The sequence below is a fragment of the Gracilinanus agilis genome, chromosome 1, assembly GCF_016433145.1.
Source record: "Gracilinanus agilis isolate LMUSP501 chromosome 1, AgileGrace, whole genome shotgun sequence".
In the NCBI taxonomy this organism is placed as follows: domain Eukaryota; kingdom Metazoa; phylum Chordata; class Mammalia; order Didelphimorphia; family Didelphidae; genus Gracilinanus; species Gracilinanus agilis.
In genome coordinates, this window is record NC_058130.1 from 786,969,318 (window position 1) to 786,987,068 (window position 17,751).

Here is a 17,751-nt window from a genome sequence, read left to right on the forward strand (position 1 = left end):
ATCTATAAACAATGAAAGGAACATGGAAACAACAATTGATTGATCAGAATGGGTCCAGTTTTTTGATAAGACATTTGGGTTACCTAAGATATACAATTACATGAAAACTATATCAATCTTAGAATCTGAATATATTTTGGATCAGCACAAACTAGGTTCTTAGTGAAGGGACTCTTAACAATGCATGCACATAGATCAATTTCCCAGACTCAGCTTTAAGCCATTGCAATAAGGTTCTTTTCCCCTCATTTCCAAAGGTGAATAAACTTCTAACAAGATAGAATTTGGACTAGGCACATAACTGAATAGAAAGGGAAATGACCTAGCTCCAGAATAGAGTCACAAGATGGAGTCTATATAGTTCTCGCAGTTTTCACAATAAACCATTTGCTGTCCCAATTTCCCCAAATCTCTCAATCTCACTTTTAAAAAAGAAACAGCATAAATAATTTCTAAGTAATCTTTCAGGGCTCTTTTATTGTGGTGAGATTGTGGTGCTACAATACTTTCCAAGGAGTGAGGGGGGAAATGGCAGACAGATTTTGTGAGCATTGTACATGGTTCTTTGGATTAGATACACTGATTGTGAGGTATGAAACCTGGCTTACATTGCACCTGGTACAAGGAAGTGAGGGGACTTTAAAGCAATCACTTTTACAATCTGTCAGGAAAATTGCAGTCATTGAAGGATATTTTAAAAAAAATATTGTCACTTACCACAGAATGTTTCATGAGATTCAATCCTCACAGGCCATTTGCTGAACCCAGGATACAAAATTACTAGAAAGATCCTTCTGTAGACTGCTGGGAATAAAACAAAAAAGTGTCCAAAACAGAATTTTGCACTTATGTTTTTCCCTTTGATACTGAGACGCAGCTGGAGATGCCTCAGGTAGTCTGGTCCCCAGAGTTATTCATGGACCAATAGTTCTCTTTGGAGACTGCAATAAGACGAGTGGTCCCCATCAGTATCTAACAATAAGGATTCGGGGGGAGTTCAACCTAAACTATAAAGTCATCACTTATCTTGCATTAAAGTCCTTGCCTTAGACATGGACCACACTAATGTCTAATTGTGTTTCATCAGCTATGGCAGGCAGATGAAAACCTAGTCATCTACAGAAGGACAGGTCGTTTCTGAGACTGGAAAGTTCCAAAATAAATTGATTAAAGCATCTAACTGCTCTCGTCTGAGTGGCATCTTGGTTTCCTCATGCATGGATATGTGGCCAGTTTATTGGTGATGTTGCCCCATATTCAGAAAAGTATTTCTCAACTGATTTATTCCTTTTTTATATCTTTGTTGCTGCAAATTCCAGGCTCTGGACACAAGACAGAGAAGCATCTCTGTTTCCACCAGATTAATCCGATTGTTTCCCAACATGGGGACCTGGTGATTGGGATCTTCTTATCTTTGTTCTCAGCTGAAGTGAACATGGCAACAGGAGAAGAATTCTTTACAAGTCCTCCTAACAAAGCTTGTAAGCCTTATCAGTAAGTAACTATCTGTGTGACCTCATTTTTAAGGTGATAATTAAAAAAGTCCTTTTAGTTAGGACAGAACTGCAAACCCATGCAGCATGAGGCAAGGGTGCTCTCCCTCTCTTCTCCTCTCTGAATTATTATTTTATTCTTGTCAATTTCCCCAACATTTGATTGATTTCCAAAGTTGAACACTGAAAACTTCTCTACTTCCTCCTTCTTTTCCTAGAAAGGGCATGTACCAGAGTCTTAGTCCTGACCAGGCTTAGTCTTTTATTTCTTTGTCTCCCTTGTCTTAATCTCACATAGATACTTAAATATTAGAACTAATGAAAGATCTAAGGCTCCAGGCTCTCTGGAATTAGGTTAATACCTTGAAGAAGGAGATGTTGAAGTTTTTGCCCCATTTCTATCCTTGGGAGAAGATATTGCTATTGAGTGTAATTTTGGGCAAAAAGGAGTCCATCCCATTTTATTGCAGTGAAAGCTCTCCATTTACCTGGTCAACAAATAAAAACAAAGTTTAAGGAGAATTGGGAACTCCTTCAGTGAAGATGTTATATTCCTCCCAAAATATACAATAATGTCTTTTCAATAAAAAATGGGAAATTTGTTTTTGGTTGTTGGTTTCCTGATTAAAGATCTAGTATTAAATCACAGTCTTTAAAATGACTTTATATTTTCCTTTATTATTCTTGACATTAGTCATATAGCCAGCCAATTAGAGCAATCCTGTCTAAGGAACCCAAATAAAATTGACTAAACCAGCCTGGGATGGAATCTGAAACTATGGGTTTAGTAACATTTAGTTTATTGTGAAGAAAGAGGTATCCTTTGGATACAGTTGTAATAGGAACTGAGTGAAATTTAGATATGCCTTTATGGAATTCCTGCTATTTCTCAGAAATGCCTAGAATTCTTTAACTTTCTCCTGAAGATATGAAAGGGGCTTGTTTTTGTTTCTCTAGGCCAGTTTAGATGAGCTGGAGCCATCTAAAAGAAATGGAGCTAGTTTTCCTTTCTGAGACTTTGAGAAACTGTATTAATATTTGTGCTGACAGCCAGGACTTAGTTTTGTGATTTGCCCTGTATTAATTCCCTTTGCAGAAACACTGATTTACATAGCAGGAACTCAATGTGCAGTAATTTAAACTCCTGTAAAATTCTCTGTAAGTCTGCCCTGTGGGAATGGGGTTCAGACTAAAATACATTAGCTTCTGGATAATTTCACTTTGTGATATCTGTGTAAAACAGACGTAGGTTAGCAATTGTCTTCTGGTTTGGGGAGGCTGACTACAACATATATTGGATGGTTCTTTGGCAGATATGAGTATACTGACCTCTTCTTTGGTACCTTCTTATAACTAATGCTACTATGTATCCTTCTTACCTTCTGTCACTTTTAAAACCTTCTGGTTCCTTTATGCATTTTCTCTTACATTTGAATGTTTATGTGTCTTTTTTCTTTAAAGGATGAAATAATTAAATAATTTTAGTCAGTAATTATCTTTTAAAGATATTAATTTTTCTTTATTCTTTCTTTCATCATATTTGAACCAGTAGGCAGGACTGGTTGTTTGACTTAGTGGGAAGAGAAAATTCTACCATCTCCTTGTGAAACTTTAAATAAAAATCCTCTTGTAAGTTAATTTGTTCTTTTAAATTCTAGGTAAATTTTGTGTTTTGTCTTTTGACTACAATTACTTGGTGAGGATAAGGGATCTCTTTCTCTCTTCCCTGACTCTAATTCAACAGAAAATGGATGACTAAGGAAAAAGATCAACAGATGAAGTTAAAATCTCAAAAACAGAGCAAATGAATTTCAAGACAGAATTAAAAATTCTATTGATGTTATCACATTGAAAAAGGTAGCCAGAATTTGAGATTGCTCAACTTCTGCCATCATTAAATCAAGTCAAAATTTATTGAGAGGTGATAACTGCTGAAGAAATCTTACTAGATTGAATGCATTTCTATTTTTTACTATTTCTATTCCAATTCTATGACACTGCCAAGAATAAATGAGAAATTTGTTTTTTATTGGCTTCCTAATTAAAGATCTAGTATTAAATTACAATTTTTAAAATGGCTTTGGTTTTCTATTCTTCTCATTCCATTAACAGAAAGAGAAGGAAGTGAGAGAGTAAGGCTGGCTGAGTCAAGACTTCACCTTTAACTGAAAATATCAGATAGGATCTAAATAATATTCTGTGTGTAATACCTCCTATTCTGACATCTATGTGTGTTTGTTTATATCATTACCTCCTCTTGTAATAATCTTTTCTCCAAATAGCAGTATATAAAAATCATCCTCACTTTTTCTGAGCTTTGATGCCCTCACAAAGCCTCCCATTATTTGTTCAGGTGACTGCTACTTTCCTCTATTCAACTAAACTAGATCTTAGCTCCAGTCATTTTGTATATAACCTGTTACTTTGCATTACACTAATTGGTATATCTAGTTATTTTTTCACTATGCCATAAGTCTTCTGGAGTCAAGGACCATCCAGAGCCTCTATAGGATGTAGAGTGGCACATACTGGACATTCAGTATTTATTTGTGGAATGAAGGAGTGACTCAGATAAGCAGAGTCACATAAGAACTTCAAGCCATTATCTTAGGAATCACAGGAAGGGAGGAGTATAATAAAAAGGCATATAGAGGGAGGCTATTTTTAATATCAATAAAATGAGTTGAGAAATGTTTGTAGGCTTTTGACTCACAAGATAGGAATTCCTTCTTCTGAAAAAATATTTTTGTAGGCTTTGTTAATGTTTTATGTCACTCTTCCCCAAAGGTGGCTGCATAAAAATTACCAGCAGGCTCTGTCTGTAGTGTTTGCTGTAGATGAGATCAACAGTGATCCCTATCTGTTGCCTAACATTTCCCTTGGATTTCACCTCTACAATACTTACCACAGTGATGAAAAGACCTTGGAGAGCTCCCTGAAGTGGCTGTCTGGGCAGGGCAAGCTCATCCCTAACTACAGCTGTGGGGAAAAGGATAAATCTGTGGCTGTTATTGGAGGAGCCACATCAGCTCTCTCTGTCCAGATGGGGACTCTTCTCGATCTTTACAAGTTTCCACAGGTGAGTGTTATCGAACCTGATGTTTTCTATGCCTTTATCAAGCAAAATCATAATAATGATACAGAAAAAACAATATCATATTTGAAGTTCTTTAAGCTTTTAAAAGTTCTTTACATATGTTTTTCTTTTGATCCTTACCAGAATCCTAAAAGGCAAATGCTATTTTTACTCCCATTTTATAGAGGAGAATGCTGTCTCAAAAGAGTTAAGCTGTCTGTCTAAGATCATTAAGCTAATAAGTTTCTGTGTTAGGATTTAACTTCCATTCTTCTTGACACCAGTTTAACACTCATCACTGTATCCTGTATCTGCTTTAATCAGCACATTTCAAAATAATGTAGTCCATTAGCATTTATTCTGAATTTCTTGAGAAAATTCTTAATTATTAAAGTAAGGTTGTCCATCAATATAGAAGGTACAAGTTTTTGGAGGCAATAGTAAATGTGTCTATGATGCTGTGCTAATATGCATGTGTTGTAGTAAATTCCTGACATTGCTTATAAATAGGTCATTAACGTAATTAATGGTCATAGAAGACCTATAGATACATGTTATATGAGGAAATTCCTTTAAAAAGGCAGCTTAACTTTTAAGATATGAAAAGAATCTTGTATCAGCACTGGTATATACCTGTGTGGTACTTAATGTGATCCTCTGATATCAGAGGACTATTGTTGTGGTTAGCAAGACCTGGTGTTGGTCCTGCTCTACTGTCAGTGAACATTCATTTTTATTCATGAAAACAATCTTCTATTTGAAGAGTGAAGTAATTAGTTTCAGAGTGTTGGGCAGAATTTCTGATGCTTCTTCATGAATAGATATTACATTTCCATTGTGCCTGACTATGGTCAGTGAAGTCTCATATGTGGAGTCAAGTTATATAAGTATAGAGAGTTATGAAATTCTGACATGGAGTTAAGCCATGTTTTTTCTTTCCACTAATGTCAATGATCCTGAAAGTGGTAGAGGAACATCAGAATAGTTATATATAGTTCTAGCATACACATTAGCTGTCTTTAATATTTAATATTTTTATTTCCTTAAATAGTTACCAAATACATTTTCATTTTTAAAACATTCATCTTTTATAATTTGGATCTCTAAATTCTTTCCCACCTTCTCAACTCTCCCCATTGCAAAATAAATCAATACAATAGCAATTTTACATGTGAATTCATGAAAAATATATTTCCATATTAACCTAGTTGCAAGAAACACAAAAATCCAAGAGAAATAAAATGAAATGGAATATAATTGAATTTACATACACTGTTTATCATTTCTCTCTCTGGATGTAGGTATTGGTTTTTACCACATTTTTTATTTTTATTACATTTTTAATATTTTCCCCTAGTTACATTTTTCATGTTCTTTCCCTCTCACTCAAACCTCCCCACCCCTGTAGCTGATGCACAATTCCACTGGGTTTTTCATGTATCATTGATTAAGGCCCAATTCTATATTATTGATACTTGGACTAGAGTTATTTTTTAACATCTACCTCCCCAATAAAATTCCCATCAGCCCATGTGTTCAAGCAATTGTTTTTCTTCTGTGTTTTTGCTCCCACAGTTCTTCCTCTGAATGTTGCTTGATTTTTTTTCTCATAAGTCCTTCAGCCTTGCTCTGGATCCTTGCATTGCTGCTAGTAGAGAAGTCCATTATGTTTGATTGTACCATAGTGTATCAGGCTCTGTATACAATGTTCTCCTGGATCTGCTCCTTTAACTCTGTATCAATTCCTGGAGGTCATTCCAGTTCACATGGAATTCCTCCAGTTTGTTATTCCTTTGAGCACAGTAGTATTCAACCACCAACGTATACAACAATTTGGTCAGCCATTCCCCAATTGAAGGGCATTCCCTAATTTTTCAATTTTTTGCCACCACAAAGAGCACGGCTATAAATATTTTTGTACAAATCTTTTTTCTTATTACCTCTTTGGGGTATAAACCAAGAAGTGCTATGGCTGGATCAAAAGGCAAAGAGTCATTTAAAATCCTTTGGGCATAGTTCCAAATTGCCATGCAGAATGGTTGGATCAATTCACAACTCCACCAGCAAAGCATCAATGTCCCAATTTTGCCACTTCCCCTCCAACATTACCCACTTTCCTTTGATGCCATGTTAGCTAATTTGCTGGGTGTAAAGTGATACCTCAGAGTTGTTTTGATTTGCATTTCTTTACTTATAAGAGATTTAGAACACTTTTCCATGTGTTGATAGTTTTGATTTCTTTAACTGAAAATGGCCTATTCATGTCCCTTGCCCATTTATCAATTGAGGAATGGCTTGATTTTTTGTACAATTGATTTAGCTCCTTGTATATTTGAGCAATTAGATCTTCATCCTAGTTTTTTGTTATAAAGATTTTTTTCCCAATTTGTTGCTTCCCTTCTAATTTTGGTAGCATTGGTTTTGTTTGCACAAAACCTTTTTTGTTTAATGTAATAAAAACTATTTACTTTATATTTTGTAATTTTTTCTAACTCTTGCTTGGTTTTAAAATCTTTCCTTTCCCAGAGATCTGACAAGTATACTATTCTGTGCTTACCTAATTTACTTATAGTTTCCTTCTCTATATTCGAGTCATTCACCCATTCTGAATTTATTTTGGTATAGGGTGTGATATGTTGATCTAGACATAATCTCTCCCATACTGTTTTCCAATTTTCCCAGCAATTTTTGTCAAATAGTAGGTTTTTGTCCCCGAAGCTGGGTTCTTTGGGTTTATAATAGACTACATGTTTTTTGATGACAAGGATCGATGTTCTTTAAGGACCCTTGGATCATTGTCTTACTCTTAATGCCTAAATAATTCACATTTAATCATTCTTACAACATTGCAATTAACTTTGTACAATGTTTTCCTGGTTATGCTCAGTTCATTTTGTATCAGTTCATATAAATTTTACAGGTTTTCCTCAAACCATGCTAGTCATCATTTATTATTGCACAATAGTTAGTATTCAATGAAAATCATATACAAAATCACATACAAAATCATATAAAAATACAAAAGCCTATTTAGCCATTCTTTCATTGTGAGGCATGTCCACAAATTCAAATTTTTTCCCACCAGAAAACAGTTGTGATAAATAATTTTATACATATTTGTCCTTTTCCTTTTCCTTTTATTTCTGTAGAATATAGAACTATCAGTGACACTGATAAGTCAAAGGATAAGTATAATTTTCTAGCTCTTTGAGCATAACCCCAAGTTGCTCTCCAGAATGGTTGAAACAGCTCACAACACCATGAATAGTGCATTAATTTTCCAATGTTTTCCACATCTTCTTAAGCATTTGTCATTTTCATTTTATATCATTTTAGCCAATCTTATAGGTATGAGATGGTAACTTTGCATAATTTTAATTTGTATTTCTTTAATCAGTAGTTATTTAGAGCATTTTTCATATGATTATAAATAGCTTTGATTTCTCCTTTGAAAAAAACTGCTTATATTCCTTCACTGTTTTTATTTTAGCCATTTTTAGTCATGTGCAACCCTGGAGATTTCAAAATTTGCGTTACTTCCAAGATGGAGTAGTCCAGGGAGGGATTTGGCCACCAGGTCTGAGATCCTTCCCTGAAGTAAATGATACTGTTCCTCAGGGCCCTGTGCCAACTGAATCATAAGCAATATTTCTCCTCAGGGTGCCTTCTCTCTTGTGACCAAAAAGCACTCCTATCCATCCTTGAACTGTGAATCAAAGTATGGACAAAAGAGTTTCCAAATATTTTCTCATCCTGTGCCCAGTGCTAGCATGTGGGTCCCCTGTATTCTCTAATATATATGCCTGATCCCCTTATACCTATAACTTGAGAGTTCCCATAGCTGCTACAAATGATATTGCCCCTACTCCATTCCACCACTAGTATTTCAGCCACAGGAACTTCCATCCATGTTCATTCCTGTGTCATATACTTTTCCTGCTGACTCCAGGTTATCTTGGACTTAAAGAATGTCTCACCCTGAACTTTTTTGACTCTATCATTCCTGAATCTGATTTCAGGTACTATTTTAAAGTTATTTAGAAGAAATATGCTTTCTTCAATTCTTTATATACATATTTTCCCCAATTACAAGTAAAAAGCAGTTATTAACATTTTGAAACATTGAAACATTGAAAAATGTTGAGTTTCAACTTTCCTACCTCTTTAGCCCCACTAATAACTCAGTAGAACAGTAAACAATTTCATTTAGGCTACAAATGTATGATCATACAATACATATTTACACATTTGTCATGTTGTGGAAGTAGATTCATATTAAGACATATGAAAACAAATCAAAACAAAAAACATAAAGAAATCAAGATAAAATATTATGTTTTCAACTTCATCTAAATTCCATCAGTTCTTTCTCTAGAGTTGGAAAGCATTTTTCATCATAAATCTTTGAAGACTGTCTTAGACATTTTATTGGTGAGAATATCTAAGTCTTTCATACTTGAACATGGTAAAATATTTCTGCTACTGTATACAGTGTTCTCCTGATTCTGCTCACATCCCTTTGCATCATCATGTAAGTCTGTACAAGTTTTTCTGGAATCATCCTGCCTCTAATTTCTAATACCATAATAGTATTCCATTACAATCATATCTAACAACTTGGTTAGTCATTCCCCAATTGATGGTCATCCTCTCAATTTCAATTTGTTTACTTCCAAAGAAAAGAGCTAATATAAACATTTTTAAAGAAATAGACCCCTTTGCCATTATCATATATTTGGGATTTATACCTAGTAATGGTATTACTGGATGAAATGGTACAAGCACTTTTAATGTTTTTGGGCATACTTCCAAATAACTCTCGAGAATGGTTGAATCAGTTCTCTATTCCACAAGTAGCACCTTTATCTCCCAATTTTCCTCAGTCCTTTCAAACATTTACATATTCCTTTTCTATTGTATTAATCAGTATGATAGGTGTGAGGTTGTGCCTCACAGTTGTTTCAATTTTCATTTCTCTAATCAATAGTTATTTAGAACATTTCAATATGACTATAGGTACCTGGGATTTCTTCACCTAAAAACTGTATATTCATATTCTTTGGCCATTTTTCTGTGTGGAATGACCTTTACATTTATAAATTTGACTCAATTTTTTATTTGAGAAAAATGAGGTTTTTATCAACTTTTAATTATAAATTTTGTAAAATTTGTAAATTGTAAAAAAATTGTATATTTTCCCTAGCTTTTTGTTTTCATTCTAATCTTGGTTGCAATGATTTTGTTGGGCAAAAGCTTTTTAATATAAAATAAAATTATGCATTTACATCTCATATTTCTCTAATTATATTCTTTGGCCTTACATTCTTCCTTTTCTCATAGTTCTGACAGATAAACTATTCCTTGCTCCCCTAACTTGCTTATGTTATAACTTTTTATATCTTATACATTTACACTTTTTTATTACATCCTGTTATAAAGTGTCAGATACTGGGCAATATTGTTTTCAAGGTTTTCCAGTAGTGGAAATATGTATTTGTAAAACAGTGAGTTCCTGCTCTAAAAAGTTGGATTTGGGAATTTTATAAAATGCTTGATTGCTATGATCATTTATTACTACTTGGGGTATTTAAAATATTCAACTCTTTGACTACTCAATTTTTAGTCAGTACCAGATTATTTTGATGATTAATTTTTTATAAAACAATTTGAGTAAGATGTCATCTTAGTAGCAGCAAAAGCTAAAATTGCACTGAGAAGGGGAATCCTTCCAAACCTATCTTTAAAAAAAGTCCTCAAAATGACAGAAGTCAAAAACCAACAGCAAAATGGAGAGAGAGGGCTCTCCTGTGGAAGACAACTTGAAAGGCAGTGAGAATCATTTTTCATGGTATAAAGAGGAATTGGAAGTAGAACTGAACACAAAGGAGTGCTGACCTTCTACCCTCATCTACTGGGCCATATTCCAAACCTGGTAAATGACTAACTTTGGGATCCCAGGATCCTGCCTACACTAATAACAGAGCAACTCACACTCAATACCAACCCTTTGAAGTCCCATCCAAAAAAAGTAAAGAAATTAAAGTAATGCAAAAATAAAATAACAGCTTAAAAAACAAAATTTGTTAACAGGAAAAAGAGGCACAAAAATGCAAAGAAGAAAAGACTTCATAAGAAACAGATATGACCTATTGGAAAAAGATGACAAAAAATCCAACAAAGAAAAGAGTCTCTTAAAACAGTAGAATTGACCAAATGGAAAAGGAAGATCCAAAGATAATGGCAGAAATTCATTTTTTAAAAATTAGAATAGGTAAATAGAAGCTAACAATTTCATAGGACATCAAGAAAGAACAAAAGAAGATGAAAAAATGGAAAATAGAAGAAAATATAAAATATCTCATTGAAAAAAAACTGTTATGGAAAGTAGATCCAGAAAAGACAATATAACAATTATTGGTCTATGTGAAAGTCATGGCAAAAAAAAGCCAAGACATCATATTACAAGAAATTACCAAAGAAAACTGTCCTGATATTATTGAACAACAGGGTCAAATAGAAATTGAAGGAATCCACAGATCACCTCCTGCAATAAATCTCCAAATGACAACTCCCAGGAATGTCATGACCAAGTTCAAGAGTCCCCTGGCCAAGGAGAAAATACTGCAAGAAAGCAAAATAAGAAACAATTCAAATATCATGGAGACCCCGTCAGGATTATACATGATCTGGAAGCTTCCACATTGAAGGATAAGAAGGCTTAGAATGTGATGTCCACCAAAAATAACTATATTCTTTTAGGGTGAAGTTTGGTCATTTAATACAATAGAAAATTTTTAAGCATTCCTGAAGAAAACACCAAAGTAAACAGAAAATTTGATGTCCAAATACAAAATTCAAGAGAAGTATAAAAAGGTAAAAAAGAAAGACAAAACATTACGTACATCAATAAGGTCAAATTCTTTATGTTTGTATAAGTAAAGATGATATCTGTAGTTTTTCAAATTTGTATTATCAAAGTAGTTAGAAGTATACACAGACAGAGATTGTGGTAGTAAGCTTTTTAGGATTATATGCAAAAAAATCAAAGGGTGAAAAAGAATATTGCACCAAGAGAAAAAGGGAAAAGATAAGAAAATGAGGTAAATTATATCACTTAAATAGTCAAAGTGTGGGGACTGGAATGTTACAGTGGAGGGGAGAATGGTGATGATGACTGGTAACACATAAGCTTTACTCTAATTGGAATTGACTCTGATAGGGAGGAACAGCCAGATTAATTGGGGTATAGGATCTATCTTATCCTATAGAGAAGTAGAAGGGTAATAAGAAAGGAGGTGGTGGATAGGGGAGTAATGTAAGTGATGGGGAAGTTGGGGAGTGATTAAAACATCCTGTGGAATAGTAGAAGTGAAATAAGAAGGGTGATGGTGGGAAGGGGAGTAAATATAAATGAGGGGAAATGGGGGAGTAAATAAAAGTAAAATACTGCTGTGGAGGGACAGAGTAAATGGAGAAAAGTTAGGGTTAAAAGAGGAAAATAAGATGATGGAGAATACACAGAGGGTAATCATAACTATGCACGTAAATTGGATAACTCAACCATAAAATGGAAGAGGATAGCAAAGTTGATAAAAAATCAGAATCTTATGAAATGTTATTTATAAGAAACACATGTAAATCAGGTATACACAGAGAATAAAGGTAAGAGAAAGCAGCAGAATCTATTGGGTCTCAATTGGGATTAAAAAAGTAGGAGTAGCAAACATGATCTCATACAAGACGAAAGCAAAAATATATCTGATTAAAAATATAAGGAAGGAAATTTCATTTTGATAAAAGGTAGTGTAGGCAATGAAGTCATAGTAGTACTTTACATATATGCACCAAATGGTACAGTATACATATCTTTAAAGGAGAAACTAAAGGAGCTTAAGGAGAAAATAGATAGTAAGACTATACTAGTGGGAGTTATCAATCTTCCTCTCTCAGAACTTTATAAATCTAACCAAAAATTAATAAGAAAGAAGTAAATGAAGTGAAAAAATTTTAGAAAAATTGAATTTAATAGTTATCTTCAGGAAATTGAATGGGGGTTAAAAGGAATATACCTTATTTTTAGCAGCACATGGTACATATACAAAAATGGACCATGCCCTAGGACAAAAACATTCATATTGAAATGCAGAAAAGCTCCTGGCCTCAGTTTTATGTGCTACTACTTACCATTCAATTTAAATTCATGATTATTAATTGTGTATTTCTCTTCAATCTAATTTCCCCTTTTCATCATTCTCCATATAAGTCTCTTTGCTTCTGTCTCTCTATCTCTCTATCTCTCTACTTCTATCTGTCTCTGTCTCTTTCTCTCTTTATGCACTTTGGGTAGGTTGTTAAGGGCCTACCCCCCCCCCCAAAAAAAAAAACATCCAAAGGAAACAGAAGAATTAATGACCAGAGAGACCACCACTGCTCGAAGATCAGGGATTTGGATTGAGTTCACAAGTCCTTTACTCAAATGAGTCCTTTACCACTCTCAATGAGTCTGGCCCTGTTGAAGTGTTTTTTTTATTTGAAAAAGAAAACCATTCTTTCACTCTTAATAATATATAACATATTAATCTGTAAATCTACTCTGGGCCCACAAGAAAACAAAGAAATAAGAACTGTGCCATTTGCTTTGGAAAGCATAGGAAAAACACACTGTTTGGAAGAGAGGGAACAACAGAAACTCACAACTCTTTCTTCACTAAATTGTTTTCTTGAGGACTCAGAGAATGGGATGAATATAGACTTTATTCAGCAAAATGGCATTTATAATGAACTAAACACTGAAATCCACATAGTTGTTTTTTCTATTAACAAAATTAACTATTTCTGAATTTATATTTTGCTGCAATTCTCTCAACATTACTATGTGTCAAACAGATGTATGTTTCTTTCTTGTCCAGATCAGCTATGGTCCATTTGATTCTATTCTTAGTGACAAAGTCCAGTTTCCTTTCCTCTATCAGATGGCCTCTAAAGACTCTTCTCTTCACCAAGGTGTTGTTCGTTTAATTGTATATTTTGAATGGAACTGGGTAGGCCTGGTTGTCTCAGATGATATGAGAGGTGAGGAATTCCTCAGGGAAATAAGAGGGGAAATGGCAAAGAATGGTGTTTGTGTGTCCTTCACAGAGAAGATCCCTGTCAGTGAGAGAACACATATGGAATCACGTGAGACCTTCATGCCCAGGATCATGATGTCAGCAACCAAGGTTATTGTCATCCATGGTGATACAGATTCATTAATGATTCTGAGATACTCAGGAGTTCCTTTAATACTAATATGGAAGGTTTGGATTGCCACATCTCACTGGGATATTACTATGAGACCCGTATATCGTGATGGTCACACTTTTCATGGGGGTCTCACGTTTTCACACTTGATGAGGGAAATTCCTGGGTTCAAGACTTTTCTTAAGGCAGTTACACCTTCTAAATACCCAGATGACATTTTACTTAGGGGATTCTGGCTCTCAGCCTTTAAGTGCCAAGATCAACCAGAGTACCCAGAAGAAGAGATATGTTCACTAAATGCTTCCTTGGAAACTTTACCTCTGTGTTCTTTTGATATGACCATGTCTGGTTCCAGTTATACCATCTACAATGCTATCTATGCTGTGGCTTGGGTTATCCATAAAATATTTATGAGAAAATCAGAGAAAATATCATTGGTAGATGATGAATATTTAAAACCTCACTCATGGCAGGTAATATTGAATGTGTCCACTTTCTACCTATGGTATACTGGGCTTATGTGTTAATTATAAGTAGGAGAAGATGGATAATGAAGTTCCTTCCAATTCTCTAATTATCTGATTATTTGTTCCTTAAATATTGTATTGTTAACTTCCCACATTTGTCAGTTTTGACTTAAAAAACACAGAAAAGCCACTCTTTAATTAAGGAAAGAGGTACAGGGCTGAGTTAGGCCTCTACACTCTACATAGAGTTGCAAGTCACACACATATGCAGAGTCTGAGCATTGAACTCTAGATGCCCTGGGCCCTGACCCCTGGGAAAGCCAACCATGCTAGATTGGACAATTCTGAGGAGCCTTTAAAGTTGGGAAACTTAAATACTTTTCTAGGGGGATTTGGGGACTAAAGATGAGAGAGATAGTTGATTGACTTTAAAATGGTAACAAAAGCAAATGAAGAGTCTAAGATAGGAATAACAGTGAGGTGCTGATGCTTTACAATAGACCCAAAAGGGAAAGACCCAGCCAAGGGTTGGGCCACTTTAGTAAAGGACTTTGGCCTAAGGGGAGAAATCACTGGGACAAAAGAAATACCTAACATCTGATGGTATTATCCATCTCTGCCTAAACTCCTTTAAGGTCCATTGTTAGTCAGAGACAAGTAAAGTTGGACTTTCCCTCAGGAAAGAACTGTCACTCCACAAGGTCAAACCCAGGGCTTTCACCTTCCAGCTAAGTAAACTGGGGTTCATCAAATCTTTTTAGGCTACAAGTTGGGGGGCTTCTAGATTCCACATTGACATCAGTTTTCAGATGAAGTTCAGAATTCCTCTTTCTTTTATAGTCTTGGAATAAGGAAGGACCTCAGGTATCATCTAGTAGTCATTCCTGTATCTGGGCAAGAACCCATCCTGCAACAATTTTATCAGTGTACTTCTGGTCATGGAGTAACCCATCACCTCCAAAGACATCTTATTTCATTTAGTGTCATTTATAACTGTTGAAAAAGTATTCATTATTAGCCTAGATGAGTCTGGTTAGGCTGTAAAATGTTCTATACTGGTTGATAACCAAGCCAATGATCAGTCCTAATAACATCTCTACCTGTGAATGAGTTCATTCTTATTAATTCTCATTCTGAGATTTAAAGCAATAGAGGATATATTATATTATTTACATATTAATTACTTGTTGTACACAGTTTCTCATTAATCAATCAATTCACTCTGAACCCTCATCTAGGTTTATATATGAACCAGAGGCAACTTTTTCCATGTCAATTTCAAATGATCTCTTTCATCAATCCCTAAAATAATAAGCTTAGACAAAGAGAATTTCTATTGACTACATATTTTGTTAAGAATGTAACAAAATATTCAATGAAATATTTGAATACATATATCTTATTATAAAGATTCTGGATGAAATGATCCTTTTTATTTAGAATATTTTCCCATGGTTACATGATTCATGTTCTTTCCCTCTTTCCTAAACCCCTCCCCTCCTGCCTTATAGCCAACATGCAATTCTACTGGATTTTAAATGTATCATTTATCAAGACTTATTTCCATATTTTTGAAAGTTGCACTAAGGTGGTTGTTTAGCGTCTACATTCCCAATGCAATCCCTATTGTTCAAGCAGTTGTTTTTCTTTTGTGTTTCTACTCCTATAGTTCTTCCTTTGAATGTGGATGGCATTCATTTATATAGGTCCCTCATAGTTGTCCTGGATCATTGCATTGCTGCTAGTAGAGAAGTCCATTGTGTTTGATTTTACCACAGTGTATCCATCTCTGTGTATGATGTTTTCCCAGTTCTTGTCCTTTCACTCTGCATCAGTTCCTGGAAGTTTTTCAGTTCACATGGAATTCCTCCAGTTCATTATTCCTTTGAGCACAGTAGTATTCCATCACCAACATATACCACAATTTATTTAGTCATTCCCCAATTGAAGGGCATACCCTTGTTTTCCAGTTTTTTGCTACCACAAAGAGCATGACTGAATATTTTTGCACAAGTCTTTTTCCTTATGATCTCTTTGGGATACCAACTCAGCAGTGGTATGGATGAATCAAAGTCTTTTAGCACTCTTTGGGTATAGTTCCAAATTGCCATCCAGAATGATTAGATCAAGTCACAACTCCACCAGCAATGCATTAATGTCCCAATTTTGCCACATCCCCTCCAACATTAATTACTCTCCCCTGCTGTCATTTTAGCCAATATGCTAGGTGTGAGGTGGTATCGCAGAGTTGTTTTGATTTGCATTTCTGTAATTATTAGAGATTTACAGCACTTTTTAATGTGTTTAATGATAGTTTTGATTTCTTTATTTGAAAATTGTCTATTCATGTCCCTTGCCCATTTATCAATTGGGGAATGGTTTGATTTTTTTGTACAATTGATTTAGTTCCTTATAAATTTAAGTAATTAGATCTTTGTCAGAGGTTTTTGTTATAAATATTTGTTCCCAATTTGTTGCTTCCCTTCTATTTTTGGTTGCATTGGTTTTGTTTGTATAAAAATCTTTTAATTTAATGTAATTAAAATTATTTACTTTACATTTTATAATTTTTTCTAACTCTTGCTTGGTCTTAAAGTCCTTCCTTTCCCAAAGATCTGACAAATGTACTATTCTCTATTCACCTAATTTGCTTATAGTTTCCTTCTTTATATTTACATCATTCACCAACTCTGAGTTTATCTTGTTGTAGGGTGTGAAATTTTGTTCTAAACCTAAATCTCTCCCATATTGTTTTTCAATTTTCCCAGCAGTTTTTGTCAAATAGTGGATTTTTGTCTCTAAAGCTGGGCTTTTTGGGTTTATCATAGACTGTCTTGCTGAGGTCACTTACCCCAAGTCTATTCCACTGATCCTCCCTTTTGTCTCTTACCCAGTACCATATTGTTTTGATGACCACTGCTTTATAATACAGTTTAAGATCTGGTACTGCTAGGCCACCTTTCTTCACCTTTTAAAAATTATTTCCCTTGATATTCTTGACCTTTTGTTCTTCCAAATGAACTCTGTTATAGTTTTTTTCTAATTCTGTAAAAAAGTTTCTTGGTAGTTTGATAGGTATGGCACAAAATAAATAAATTAATTCGAGTAGGATGATCATTTTTATTATGTTAACTAATCCTACCCATGAGCAATTGATGTTTTTCTAATTATTTAGATCTAGTTTTAATTGTGTGGAAAGTCTTTCGTAGTTGTGTTCATATAATTACTTTGTATGTCTTGGCAGATAGATTCTTAAGTATTTTGTCTGGGGTGATTTTAAATGGCATTTCTCTTTCTAACTCTTGCTGCTGGGATATGTTGGATACATGTAGAAATGTTGATGATTTATGTGGGTTTATTTTGTATACTGCAACTTTGTTAAATTTGTTGATTATTTCCACTAGCTTTTTACTTGATTCTCTGGAATTCTTTAAGTAGATCATCATATCATATGGAAAGAGTGATAGCTTGGTCT

The 17,751-nt window shown here is 34.4% G+C and overlaps 1 protein-coding gene across 1 annotated transcript in view; it reads left to right on the forward strand.

The window, feature by feature from the left end:
- The first annotated feature begins 1,306 nt into the window (after positions 1-1,306).
- Positions 1,307-17,751, forward strand: part of LOC123232467 (vomeronasal type-2 receptor 26-like) — a 51,177-nt gene continuing 34,732 nt past the window's right edge. The window contains exons 1-3 of the mRNA XM_044658924.1: positions 1,307-1,494; positions 4,281-4,572; positions 13,479-14,282. Coding sequence (XP_044514859.1) covers positions 1,436-1,494; positions 4,281-4,572; positions 13,479-14,282 — 1,155 coding nt within the window. The 5' untranslated portion in view covers positions 1,307-1,435. The remainder of the gene's footprint in view (positions 1,495-4,280; positions 4,573-13,478; positions 14,283-17,751) is intronic.